General features: G+C 48.7%; 1 protein-coding gene across 1 annotated transcript; it reads right to left on the bottom strand.

Moving 5' to 3' along the window:
- Positions 1–1,694: 1,694 nt before the first annotated feature.
- Positions 1,695–4,560, bottom strand: LOC120650237 (glycosyltransferase BC10-like). The gene is made up of 2 exons (XM_039927277.1): positions 2,687–4,560; positions 1,695–2,039 (listed from the first exon to the last, which is right to left on the bottom strand). The coding sequence occupies exon 1, from the start codon at positions 3,834–3,836 to the stop codon at positions 2,742–2,744; it is 1,095 nt and encodes a 364-aa protein (XP_039783211.1). The 5' UTR covers positions 3,837–4,560; the 3' UTR covers positions 1,695–2,039; positions 2,687–2,741.
- Between the last annotated feature and the right edge of the window lie 9,134 nt (positions 4,561–13,694).

Here is a 13,694-nt window from a genome sequence, read left to right as displayed (position 1 = left end):
TCCGTAATGCTATTTTGTCTTTTTATACCTTTTTTAGTTGGTGAGCAACTGTGGTAGCAAATGGCGACCGACGACAGTGAGTCCTCAACCTATCCGTTGTTTGCAACAGAAGAAAAAACGACCGATCCGCCGAGTTCAAAACCCGATCTTTTCCTGTTTCAGCAAGAGACACGACGAAGCTCAAAACATTTTTGACGTGACAGGTTGACAGCGTACATGGACAGGCACCGAGCTTGATTCATGTGTTTCCGCTTTAGGCCGTGTTTAGTTGGTGAGGCCTGTAAAGGCAAAAAAAAATTGCGTCGGAATCTTCCCAATTTGAAGTAGTAAATGAAGTCTATTTATAAAACTTTTTGCATGGATGGGTTGTAAATCGCGAGACGAATCTAATGATGCTAATTAATTCATGATTAATTAATAATTAGCGGTTGGTTACTGTAGTATCACTGCTGCAAATCATGGATTAAGTAGGCTCATTAGATTCGTCTCGCGATTTACAACCCAACTATGCAAAAAGTTTTGTAAATAGACTTCATTTAGTACTTCAAATTAGCAAGATTCTTTTTCACTTTAATGTGTTTACGGCTTTTTTGTGTTTACGGGGTGGGAACTAAACAGACCATCTCTTGCAATAGCTGTCTGCTTACATTCAGTACATGTTCCTTTCAAGTACTAATTTTTACGTTAAAAACGCTGAAGAACGTACTAGGGAATCAGGGAAGGTGCAGGAAATTAGAAAAAAGAGTTAAGAATCTCAATGCTCAAATAGTCAACTTTTGTCTTTTGGAAATTTCGGCAAAGAATGACCAAAGGTTTACGAAGCATCTTGTTCTTGCCTAAAAAAGTAACAAAATTAACCAAATTTAAATAAAATGATCCCCTTAGAAGTTTGGACTAGCAACTTCCTGAGAATACTACTGCTAATATGGCAACTACATAAATAGAAAGAGCCGCGAATAGAGATCAGAACAAGGAAATTCTGACAAGCCGCCACCTTTCCCTCAGCTCATCATTCATATCACAGATTTCCTCATAGTTCGACAAATAAATGTAGCAGAAGTTGCCAGGTGCTAAGAGGCAATCAAATACTATCTGTGCTGGATCCGTGACAGAAATCTTACCTGCTATCCTGGTATAGACAGCTACTAGAAGCCCTCCGTAGTAGTATAACCAACAGAACATGTCCTTACTGTCCTATACAGGTTCCAAACCCTAACACGACATGTCAATCACTGGTACAATTCTGGGAGTGGGGCAGAGAGAAAACAGTTCCTATGTGTTTCATGATTCAAACCTAAGCACTATAATCTGGGGAGTGGGGCAGGTTCATGGCACAAAAATACCAGGACATAAAAAATATCTAACAAAGTTTGAACGAGGGATACAAAATGCGAAGAATAATATTAAGGTATTACAATATTAGAACCCAATTTTTGGCATATTAGGGTTTAAGGTTTGCTTGCATAAATTGTTCTGTTCAGTACAGTTTTGCCCTCCCCATTCTCATTACACAGTTGTATTTATGCAAAAGCATCCTACACCCAAAGTCCATTATGTTATCTCATGATACATATAGTTTTTTTTATCACTATTAAGTGCCACAGTGACTTAAAAGAGCAAGACAGCAGCAGCGTGGCACAGGCTAACCATCAAAAGAAACTTGCAAACTTATAATAAAATATATAATTAGTATATATTCAACAATCTACAAATCATCACTGCCTGTATTCACAAGAGTGCCTCAATGTAATACATAGGATGATCACACTAACTACTGCTGTCACTTCACAAGAAACTGTTGCATTCGAAGTACCATACTCAAGTCTCACAAAGGGACTATCCGTGGCCATACATACTCCTCTCCGAGCAGGAGCATCTCTTCCCAGGTAAAGAACAATGAAGAAAGCAATTGCAAGAAGCGCTATGTTGTTCCTCGAGAATGTTTTAGAGCGCAGAGATGGACAGCTATGTGCCTGTGTCAGTCCATCTAATCACAGTGGAGGTGAAAACAGCATAGCGCTCAAGCATTTCTTCAATGCCTGAAACATGAAGAACGAGTTTTGCAGAACCAAGAAGCATCAGTGCAGCAGAAAAATATAACTAAACTTTTAAAAGATCATCAAGAAAACAACACTACGAGTTTACATTGAGATGTACAGTTTACAATACAGTACTATGTATTATCTTCAATGAGATCGCAGTACAAGGCATTGCAGGTTTGGCAGAATTAAGAAACCGACAGCACGTATTATACATTGAACATAGCATTGCGTATCATAATGCAATGTTGTGGGGGTTCTTTCCACTACAAACAGAAAGAATTACCAAATGAAGTTTATTTTGGCATTTCAAGATGACCTGATCACTGTTCAGCAGTACTTGACGAAGCATAGAGCCCAATAGTCCTGCCAGCATTTCCCAGTTGATCTAACAGAAACAGGATGCTTGCAATGCCTGACACAACATCCTAATGCTACAAACCATACCAAGTGATGACACAAAACCGGTCTAATGTAGTATGCCGCTTTATTATGAAATTGTTAAGCATACAGATTACTGGACAACCTAATACTCTTGCAGTCCGTACTATGTACACTCCATGTGGAGATATTTCTCTCAACACAACACCTAAATAGAAGAAGATTGATTCTTTTGCCAAGGCCGCAGCAAGTGCACGTTTCCGTACCTCATTCATTTCAGTGTACAAACTCTGACACCGTGAAATGGCGGTTGCTTCAGGCCTAATCCCGTAGGATGACTGAATCAGCAATCTCCATCAGCGGCTCAAGGCACTCCGGAGAAAACTTGCGGGCAAACATGTAAGAATGTGTGTTGTTCGACTTCCTCAGCTCCCTGATCAGGCTCGGCGATACCTCTCCAGGCCCGTACATGTGTGGGTGGCCTGCCACTGAATCTGTCCAATTTACCCTCGTCAAGGTATACTTGGTGCAACCCTCAGGATCCTGCATATCCAGCAAAGTGGGGAAGTAGTGCTCCTCCGGATAGCATGAATCCCTGCGCTTGATTAGACAGGGTTGCTTGAACTTCTTCCAAAGCCGCATATCCCTCACCACCATGATGGCATGCCTTCTTGTGAGCACAAAAAACTGCGATCCAGCACGGAACTGGTCATATGGAACCTCCGGGAGCATCACGTCATCACCTCGCGCGTAGTACCTGTCGTGCAGCAGCGTGGTGTCATTGTCCATGTTGTCCATTATCTCTATGAAGCTACGGTGGCGGCTATGAGGGCCAGCAGTTTCAGAGAGGAGGGCATTGTACAGGGTGGGGAAAGGGTGGAGCGGGATGCAGGACTGCGAGAGGAGCGAGAAGAACTGGTTATTGGGGTCATCGAGGAGTGCTGTGGCGAGGAGGCGGCGTGCCGCGGAGATGAGAGTGGGGGAGGCGCGCTGCGTGGCCTTGGCAGGGACAAAGCGGCCGCGGAAGGAAGGCGTCGGCGGCAGCTCAAGGACGGAGTAGGGGTCAGCGTGGACGTAGAGATTGAAGAGGTTCTTGTGGCCGCGGAAGAACTTCTCCCAGAGCGGAGAGAAGACGAGGTCGGAGTTGGTGAGGAAGAGGAAGGCGATCTTGGGTGCCGGGCGGCGGCGGAAGAAGTAGGAGGCGGCGGAGGTGGGTGGCGCTGGGGTTGCCGAAGAGGAGAGGATGGCGCGGCGGAAGAGGGCGAGGTCGTCGGACTCGTCGACGTCCGGGATGGCCGGGAGCGTCTTGGGCGGGAGCAGCCGCGGCGCGAGGAGGAAGACGACGGGGATGGATATGAGCAGGAGCAAAGAGAGCACGAACGGCGAGGTGTATGGCGTCGTCGCCGGCGACGTCATCTCCGGCCAGCGGCTGCCGCGCCTGCGGTCCCTCGGATCAAGATTCGCGGAATGCGAGCAGGCCGCGGCCAATGCAGCGGCGGATCTCGTGGTTTGGTGGTGGTGGTGAGCGGGGATCAGATTTTTCTCGGAGGGAAAAAGGGAGCGCGGATTTGAGAGTGATTGATGTGGACAGTCCGCCTCAAATTGGGTGCAGGGAAAAGGCCCCGCGAGCTGGATCTCGCGATTTGGGGGCTAGCAGCTAGCAGCGCGATTGGAACACGACAAAGGAACAATCGGGAGATTTGCGCACAAGGGGATGAACCGGAGGAAATGGCTCCCTCTCCTCGAATGGCGCCGCGCGCCCCCTAGGCTCCCACAAGCCGATCGAGCCCCATGCGCGCGGCCGGACCTGGCTCCCGAGATCCGGTCACGGCGAGCCAGCGAGGCGAGCCAACAATAACGGGGGCAGGACAGCGCTGGCCCGGCCGGGAACAGCGCAGCCGGACCAGGAAAACCCGTCGCGGAACCGGGAATGGCGGATCCAGGCCCGCGCGGAGGAGACGGGCGGGGCGGCGGCGGGCGACGGATCCCCCCCTGGAGGCCGGCTGGCGGTGGTGGGAAGCTACCTGGCGGGGGATCTCGCGGGCGGGTACCTCTCGCGCCCTGGGCGGAGGCGGCCGGCGAGACGAAGGTGGGGGCGGGGCGGAATGGAACGGAACGGAGGGGGGATCGAGGGAGAGTGGGAGGCGGAGGGCGGAGGAGGGGGCGCGCGCTTTGGCCGCTGCTCGTCGCTCTCACGGGGCGGTGGGTCCCCCTCGCGATTAGGGGGCGCGCTGTAATTAATTAACCGAGGGCGACGCACGCCATTAACAGGGGGTGGTTAGCTAGTGGTTCGCCCCACTGTTGCTTTCGGCCCGGCGCGGCCTATTATCGGATCCCCGCGGTTGGATTTGGATCCCTCCCGCCGGCGCGAATCTCGACGCGGCGCGTCGAGACCTGGCCCCGCTGGCTGGCTCCGCGTCTAGAAGCGTCGTCGGGCACTCGGGCGGGGGAGGAGGCCGCCAGCCAGTCCAGTGCAGTCACGTCACGTCAAGGCGGCGCGGGATCCGGCCCGGACGGTGGGGAGGAGGCCAGGCGGGTGGAGGCTGACGGGTGGGCCCACGTGTCGGTGGCCGTGGGAGGCTTGCGCTCTCCTTGCCGTCCGATTTTTTTAGGCCGTGTTTAGTTCTTTTTGCAAAAAATTTTTAAAAAAAATCTTACTAATTTGAAGTATTAAATGAAGTCTATTTATAATTTTTTTTTGCATAGATGGATTGCAAATTATGGATTAAGTAGGCTCATTAGATTCGTCTCGCGATTTACAGCTCATCCATGCAAAAAGTTTTGTAAATAGACTTCATTTAGTACTTCAAATTAGCAAGATTCTTTCGCAAAATTTTACGTTTGTATGTTTTTGCGTTTACGGGGTGGGAAATAAACAGGGCCTTAATGATACGGCGACCAGGTGGCTGGGTAGGTGGGCTGCCGCGTCGAATGGACAACGCGGCGACCCTGACCCGAACGAGAGAGATTAGCGATGAAAACCAACCGAAACGGACAGAAAAATCTCATTTCTATTTCCGTTTCTATATTTTTTGGCGGAAACGAAATGGGGTTCGGAAAATATGGGTACGGAAACGGGATCGGGTTACGCGGAAGTACGGAAACGAATCAATACGAATGTTGAGCCGGAAAGAATAACGCAATTAAATATTCTTGAGTATACATTAACAAAGTCACAAAATAATATACACGTACGAAGTTATTAGTCTAATATTCACTAGTATGTCATGTGTTAACATGTTAACATGCATACTTAGTGATTGTTATATTTTTGAACATATCAATTTTTAGACATATCTTATGTAGATTAAAAACGGGATGAAAAACAGAATAAATACGGGTCAATTTCATGTAAAAACGGGATTCCTCGGAAACGGACGGAGAAACCTCATTTCTACTCCTGTAAATACGGAAACGGGATCCCGCAGATACGAAAACGGACGGACAAAAATAGAAAACTGAATGGGTCGGAACAGGAATATTTTCGGTCCGTTTTCAACCAGAGATCAGATCACGGGGCCATGCCGTCACTGCAGCCACTCGCGTGTGTCTTGGGTTCCTTGTCCGCACGCTTTGGATTTTTTTTTAAAATTAAAGATAGGAGTACTGCCGCATCATTTAAGAATAGGAAGTAATTATATATCACATGTCGAAGCGAACGCCACCACACACAAACAAACGCACGCGAACAATGCACACAACAAGACACTACACCACCACATCCTGGGAGAAGAGCCAAAGAAGCCGCCGCAACCCGCGCCGTCGTCACCAACGCTGTGCCACGGCCAAAGCCGTAACCCGCTGCGAGTACAAGTGGCCACCTGAACTCCTCCACCATGAGCTATCACCAACAAGCTGCACACACAAGGTCGTCGATCTCCCTGCTCAGACGTTGCTTCGGCAGAAAACCCCCGTCGCAGCACCAATGAAACCACCGATCCTGGCCACTCTGCGTGGGGGCCTCGCCTCACCCACCTCCTCACACTCCTCTGCCAAGAACTCGGATACCTGAAACTGCAAAGAAAGTAACACATCTGCCCAGCCATCACCGAGATCACCACTGCACCAAACACGCCAACCCGAGACTACACCCCCATGGGCCCTCCACACCTCCCTGCCAACATAGACCAAGCGCACCACCACCGCCACAACGCACAGGCAACTCCACCAGCCGACCACCACTACTGCCACATGCCGAGATGGGTCTCCAGATGCGGCGCCTCCAAGAAGGACACGACACCAATGGTGCCGTCACCGCACGTCCAGAGAGGACTAGATTTTCACCCTGAGACCCCCGCGCTGCAAGAACATGGTAGCCCTCAATGATGCCCTCAGCGGGGGAAACGACGCCCGAAGGACGCCGTCACCACTGTCACCGACAGTGAAGGCTTTTGCTCGGAACCACACCATGCCTGCCGCACGCTCTCGACCAAAATAGTAGCCCGCTCCCCACCGCAACCACAACACCTCAGCCGGGAGAAGCTCGGCATCGCTCGAGGCACCACCACGACACCACCAGCAAGCACCCGCAGCCTCCGACCCCACCACCTAGGCAGCGCCAGACCAGCGTCATTGTCAAGGGGAAGAAGAGGAGCACCCACCACCTTGTCGAAGCACCCGCTGCCCGTGTGCCGAACACCGCCAGCCCACCATCTCCAAGCCACCACGGCTCAGGTCAGGCAGCAACCCGGGAGTCCCCGGCACTGTGACACCTCTGGTGTCAGTTTAACCAAAGCCAGGCAATTAACATAACTTCACACACAAATGAGCTAAGAAAACTTAAATAAGAACCTTATGTCTAGTTCTTGCAAACTTGTGTGTAAATGTATGTGTGCATGTGTTTGAGTGCAAGGTGCTTGAAAAATAATTTTTGGTACACTTTTAAAACTTGACATAAGTGGTAATAAGGCACTAACATACACCTTTCATAATGATCGATAAATTTTCTACGCAAATCAAATTTAAACTGGAAAACCATCAGTTGAAATGATTAATGGAACCATTCTTTGATTTGTGAAGAGCTACAAATTCAAACAAATTAAATCAACAAGAGTTCTATTTCTAGTTGTTAGGAAATTGAAATAACTTGCAAAACAATGCAAACATGCATAGAAAAATAAATAGACATATTCACCATATCATGTTAAACAAAAACCTAGTTGAAGCCTAGGAGTAAAAGTGCCAAAATTCACATGAAATGATAAGTACCTTAAAATGGCAGTTTTTGAAATAATTAAATAAATCTCAAACCATTGCTCTAATGAAAAAGTGCATAACACGAAAGTTGTAGATCTCGAAAAATTGAACAAGAATGGTATTCAACACTTTTTCATTTGAGGCCAAGATGAGGGAGAAAAATTGAAATTACAGAACTGGGTTTTGGATCTTTGGTCTAATTACGAAACTGCCACTGACAGCTTCTTCTTCCTCTGTTCTCTCTCCCTCACGCCGTAACGACGGCGCCGTACGCCGCCGGCGCCACCTGGCCGGCCACACGTCGTGCCCCCGACCAAACCGCCCGCACGCCCACAGGTTGAGCCGAAACCCCTCCGCCCAGGCTTCTTCTCCGCACGCCACGCGCCCCGCCAACGCCCCTGCGTGACACGCCGCCAACGGCGTCGCCGCTCGCCGTCGCCTGCCTCCGTCGCCCTCCCTGGACTAATCGACCTCCCCCAGGCACCACCACATCGCTTGCCAGCTGGTCCTTCTCCCCCTCGCGCCTATAGAAGGCGCCGCATCCCCTGCGCGCGCCTAGAGCACCCCCAGCCACCATTGCCATGGCTGCCGAGCTCAAGCTCGCCGCGGAGCCCCCATCTCCGGCCTTCCTCCACACGAACCAACCCCCAGAACGGAAGCTCCTCGGCCTCCTGAAGCTCTCCGACCCGTCCGCTCCCTCCTTCCCCCACTAGAACATCGCCGCCGGCGACCAGACCCGCCGCCGTCCGCCCCTCTCCGTGGAGCCGCCGCTGCGGACCACCTCCGCTCCTCCCACGACCACCCAAAGGTAGCTCTCGAGCTCCTCATCCTTTTCCCCCACTTTCCCCTCGCCGCCGGTGACTCTCCTCGCCGGGAAACGCCGCGCCAAACCTCCCATGTTCTGTGAAGTTCTGCCAGGGACCTCATTTGAGAAGAACCAAAACCTCCAGGGACTAATCTGCAAAATGTGCTTAAACTTCAAAACAGCAAACTTCAAAAATGCCTAGAAAATCGTATAAAAATATGAAAAATGCAAACTAAAATGTTCTGGAATCCTTAGAACAAGAACTACAACTTTTGTTACAGTCACATGTTCATATTTTGCTTTTATTTTAATCTACGAAAAATATTAGATTAAATGGACTATGTTTGTTCTAGGAGTTGTGCTCAGTATCTATATCTGGTTTTTTGGCTAGGTGATGTCTTGCAAAGTTTCTAGTACCTGGTAAAAATTTGAATGCCTTGTGACACAACTAACTAGGTCAAAGTTCCAAGATTCCTAAATCTACTAGTATTGCTCATGTATTAATTCTGGTAGAAATAATGAGGTTATTTGTATGAAACTTTTTCCTTGTATGTATTTCACTAAAACCTTACTGTTGCGAAAGTTTGAGAAATTTTAGATCAGTCTAACTGTATATTTGATTTAATGCTTGTTAAGTAAGCTTTAATTATGATAAATAGTTACTTTGCTTAGAAAAATCTAATAATATTTGTGGAACTCTCTTTTAGTCATATACTTATGTCTGTAAAGTTTGAGCTTCATGTGATGAACATAACTGTAGATGTAACATATGCATGTTATATCATGTTTAGTTTTGCTATTTTTGTTCTGGAAGAAATCTGTCATATCTGGTCTTCATCTTTCGTTATGTTACTAGTTAGATTGAGGACTAGCGATGCTAAAAGTTTCACATGCATTATTGGTCCTATTAAAGTCCAAATGAATATTAATGTTCATATCTACTTTAATGCATGAGTAATTCATCTTCTAGAAATAATGCCTGAAAATTTTACCGAAGCATGTTTAGTCCATGTTTAGGCTCTGGTCAAATTTTAAGAACTATATCTCTAGTATAACTCTCTGTAGAATTAATCTTAGTTAATGGTTTGCTAAATTTGTTCATTTTGTCACCTCTGTTGTATAAGTGAATAAAATCTGGAAAAATTACAGTACTGAGTAGATGCTTTGTAGATGCTCCTGTAAAATTTGTAGCACCAGAACCCATGTCAAACGTTCTATGCAAAAAGGTGAAGAAACTAGAGTAATCTACTTACATGAATAGTTGTGGTAAATTGTTTTATGGTTAGATGCTGAATTTTATACCATAGATGTTAAAGTTTGGGATCTGTGTTACTTTAATTTTTTCATCACTAGCTCATGAGTAAAATTGTTGTTATGAAATAGTGAAAGCATACTATGTTTTAATGATAAAAATGTAAACCAAACCACACAGCTCGTTTATGAAGTAAAGTGAATTTAAGAACTACTCTATAAACAATTGCCCAGAAAATAAAGTTAACTAAGACCACCACAACAAACACATGCTATACTGGACTACAACTTTATAGTGAAGGAAAGAAATATGTTTATATCACGTTGTAACAATATCATTTCTGCATGCATATAGAAACGGTAAATCTACTCGACGGTGATTACGAGTTGGTGCCCGCGAATACTGCCACTCCGGAGAGTGTCTCTCTTAATTGTACTGACTTGAATCAAGACCCGAACCAATATTTGGAAGAGCCCAAGGCTACTTTTGAACAGTGCCCAAGAAGGCAAGCCCCGGTGCATAATCCCATTTTTTTGCCTTATATTCATTTAACTTTTTGTATATGTTGTAATAATTTTATTGCGCATTTACGTTTTCTAGGAGTTGATCGAAAACCTTAGGTGCATGATCCCTAGGTACCTATGTTTGTTATCCGGATCTTTTTCTCGACTAGTTGCCCCGCTAACCAGGTACGGTAAAAGTCGAGAGGTTTCCTGCCTTTCGCGAGATTATAGGAGTTGACTGACTTTAATTCCTGCTGAAATATAAGGACAACGGGCGGGGTTGTGTAGTTGTGATACCCCGCTGGTGTAGTCAAAAATAGCTAAGGTCGCGGTGTGTGGCTCATTTAGTTAAGCGTTTGAAAGTACTAGCCACATACCAAGAAATATGGTAATCGGTAAGCTGAAGTACCTGATTGGACCAGCGAGTGGAACGATCTCGCACCCTTTTGGTAGAAGTAGGTTTTATTTTTGTCCAGACGTACGGGTGCAGAGACGTCGGGCTCTGTAGTCGGAGAGGGTGTTCCGGATCCACGGACTGGAAAGAAAGGGGAAATGTTGTGTGGGTGACTTGGTTCCCATACGTGTGGTCTAGGTTCCCCTGGCCAGGTTGAAATTCGATTCAGAATCGTCCGCCTCTCACGGCATGAGATTGCTTAATGTTTTCGGTCACACAGAGTAACAAGTGGAACAAATGTTAATAATACTGCTGTATGATTAAATGTATGCTCTACCCTGTTTGTGTAGAGTTAGATGCAAACTTAGAACGGTTAAGCTAACTAGAAGATGGCTAAATAAAATCTGAAAATAAGGATCAACTCTTAGTGGCATTTTTGGCAAACAAACCCCACAAATCAAAAAGCCTTGCATGTCTAGTTATCGGACTATGATATATCCGGAGACGGATCAGTCTTGCTGAGTATTAATATACTCAGCCTTGCTTGTGGCACTGTTTTTCAGGTACTAACTTCGAAGATCTCTTCGCGAGTCTTACTTGGCCGTTTACTTTGCCTCCGGGCTGGTCTGTTGAGTGGGATGGCCCTTCAGCTGGTGCTGACCACCCTCCCGCTGAATGACACTTTCGTACGGGCTTTATCGATGCGTCATGTTATTTCGCTAGTTATCTTTTTATGCTTCCGCTGAACTATGACACTTGAATAGTTTGTGTAGTTTGGAATTCTGTAGTACTTGGCAACTCTGAACATGGTTTGTAATAAATTTCTTTTCTGCTGCAAACTCTGAGATGTATGAAATGTTCTGTGTTGTAATCTCTGGGCTCACCCTCGTGTGAGTGTTGTCTGCTGATCCTGGAAGAGCGTGGCTTTTATCGAGGCTTCACTCGAGGAACTACCGGTGAGTGCCAATTTGGGTCAGAGTTGCTTAGCAACAAAGATCAGTGCACCCGGGCCCAGTAGTTTTGGGTGGTTCCGCCACAGGCACCACGCACCAGCCAAAGCCGCCGCCGGCCGGCACCATCCCTGCACGCCCCCACACCAGCCGCTGCCGCCGCCACCACGCCGATCGCTGCTGCCGCCAGGGCCATCCACACCGGCCACGGCCACCACCTTCGTCATGAGCGACGGCCGCCGCCCCTGCCACGCACTGCCGCGCGCCCCAGCCGCGCAACCCCAGATCCGGCCAAGGCGGCACCGGATCTGGGGGCCCGACCTGCCGCCGCCGCCAAAGCTGCCGGCGAGAGGAACTCCGGCCACCTGGACGGCCGCGCCCGCCATAGCCGCCGGAGGGAGGGGAAGAGGAACCCGCCGCCACCTTCACCGCGGCCGCGCGGGTTGCCGGCGGACCGCTCCGGCGGCGGCGGCGCGGCTGGAGGGTGGGGGGCGGGACGCGGCGGCGGCTAGGGTTAGGGAGTCCGCTCGGTCGCCGCGCGGAGGCGACGCGAGCGGGGGGAAAGGCCAGGTACACGCTTTGGATTTCTACGACGTAGAAATCCCCGCTCGGAGCAGCTGAGCGGTTGAGCCATAATTGCAGCTTTGTTCGGGGGCGTTTGGCACCAGCCTGTACGGAATTCGTTTTATTATTTATATAAAAAGTGGGTGAAAAGTTTTTTGAATTAAAAAGTTGATGAAAAGTGGGTAGAGCATACATACGTAATACATTGTTGCATTGTGGATTGTGCTCGTTGATAGTCTCTGTTGCAGAATCTTGACATTTGGCTCCTCGAAAAAAAATCTTGCCATTTGGTAGTCCACGCCAAACTCAACTCTCTCTCTCTCTCTCTCATATGACATGGCCTATTAGTGCTTTTTCAGTTCTTTGCTCCTCGGATCACGTAGGATGATATTATAGTTAGAGCCCCCGTGGAACTGCAACAGAGAATTTCGATGTCTATTCAGTGGTCGTAATAACAAATAACTTAAATTTGGCAGTAGAGGTAGCCAAAGGGTGCCAGCACTGAGATTATGTAGTCCTACTCCTACTCTTGCTTTGACATTTGTAGCCTCTGTACGGTAGTACTTCGTCTTCCCGGTCCGTGTACCATGATCTCAAAGTCTACTACGTGCAGGGCCTTCAGCCCCACAGGTGACCAGATCTGGCGACTTTGGCGCGCGATCGAGACGCCCAAACCTCAAAGCCTTCACCTTGCTTGATTTCCCACTGCTTTTCAGGGATCTCAGTTCTGCTTCTTCCAAGGGACCACTCCTTGGATCGAGCCCAAAAGCCTGTGGTGGTAGCGGTAGTGGTAACATGTCGGGCACATTCACACTTGAAATCCACATCTGGCCGGGGCGACAGGTGTGTGAGGCGAGGCTTTGAAAAGCGCCAGGGACATGCAGCCAGCTCCGCTACTCTGCTACGGGAATGCTGCGAGATCTGACCTGATCTGATCTGGGTCTGTGTCAGTCACCCGCGGATCAGGAGGCGTGCGCGCCATATTTCAACGATCTCATTGGTCGGGAGGCACCAGCGGAGGTGCGGAACGCATTGGATTCTTTTCTTCTTGCCGTTCCTCCCTATCTGGCCATGCCATGTGTAAGGATTTTTTTTGGAAGGAATGTAAGGAACTCTCACAAAGTTGTGTTGGAATTGATCTCCACCGGTTGGCCCAACGGCCAACTAATCCCTTGACCTCGCGCCCTGATCGGGGCCCCAGCCCAAGACGAGGCTGGTGGGCCCCCGTCGTGCAACCCTATAAAGAGGAGGTGGGGACTGACGGCTCAGGATACGAGGTTCACCGCCGCCACTATTCCCCACCTTAAAACCCTAACCCGATCAGAGAGGGTGGGCTGGAGCGACGGGAAGCGCCACCACGTCATCGCCGGAGCGCCGTCACCACCGCGACATCACCGCACCTGTGCCACGACTCTGCGACCTCGCCGTCCACGACTTCATCTACAGAGTCGTCGCCGCTACTGTACCACTACTCCGCCGTACTACGACCTCTAAGGCGGCGCCATGGCAGTCGGCAGTCACTTCTACTAAAGTTTTCTCCCCAGGTCATGTGTGTTTTTCCCCATCGATCTACTCCTAGTGATCCCAATTCCTCACATTAGTCGGTCGGT

Source organism: Panicum virgatum, chromosome 9K, assembly GCF_016808335.1.
Source record: "Panicum virgatum strain AP13 chromosome 9K, P.virgatum_v5, whole genome shotgun sequence".
Classification (NCBI taxonomy): Eukaryota; Viridiplantae; Streptophyta; class Magnoliopsida; order Poales; family Poaceae; genus Panicum; species Panicum virgatum.
This window is presented reverse-complemented; position numbering and strand designations above follow the sequence as displayed.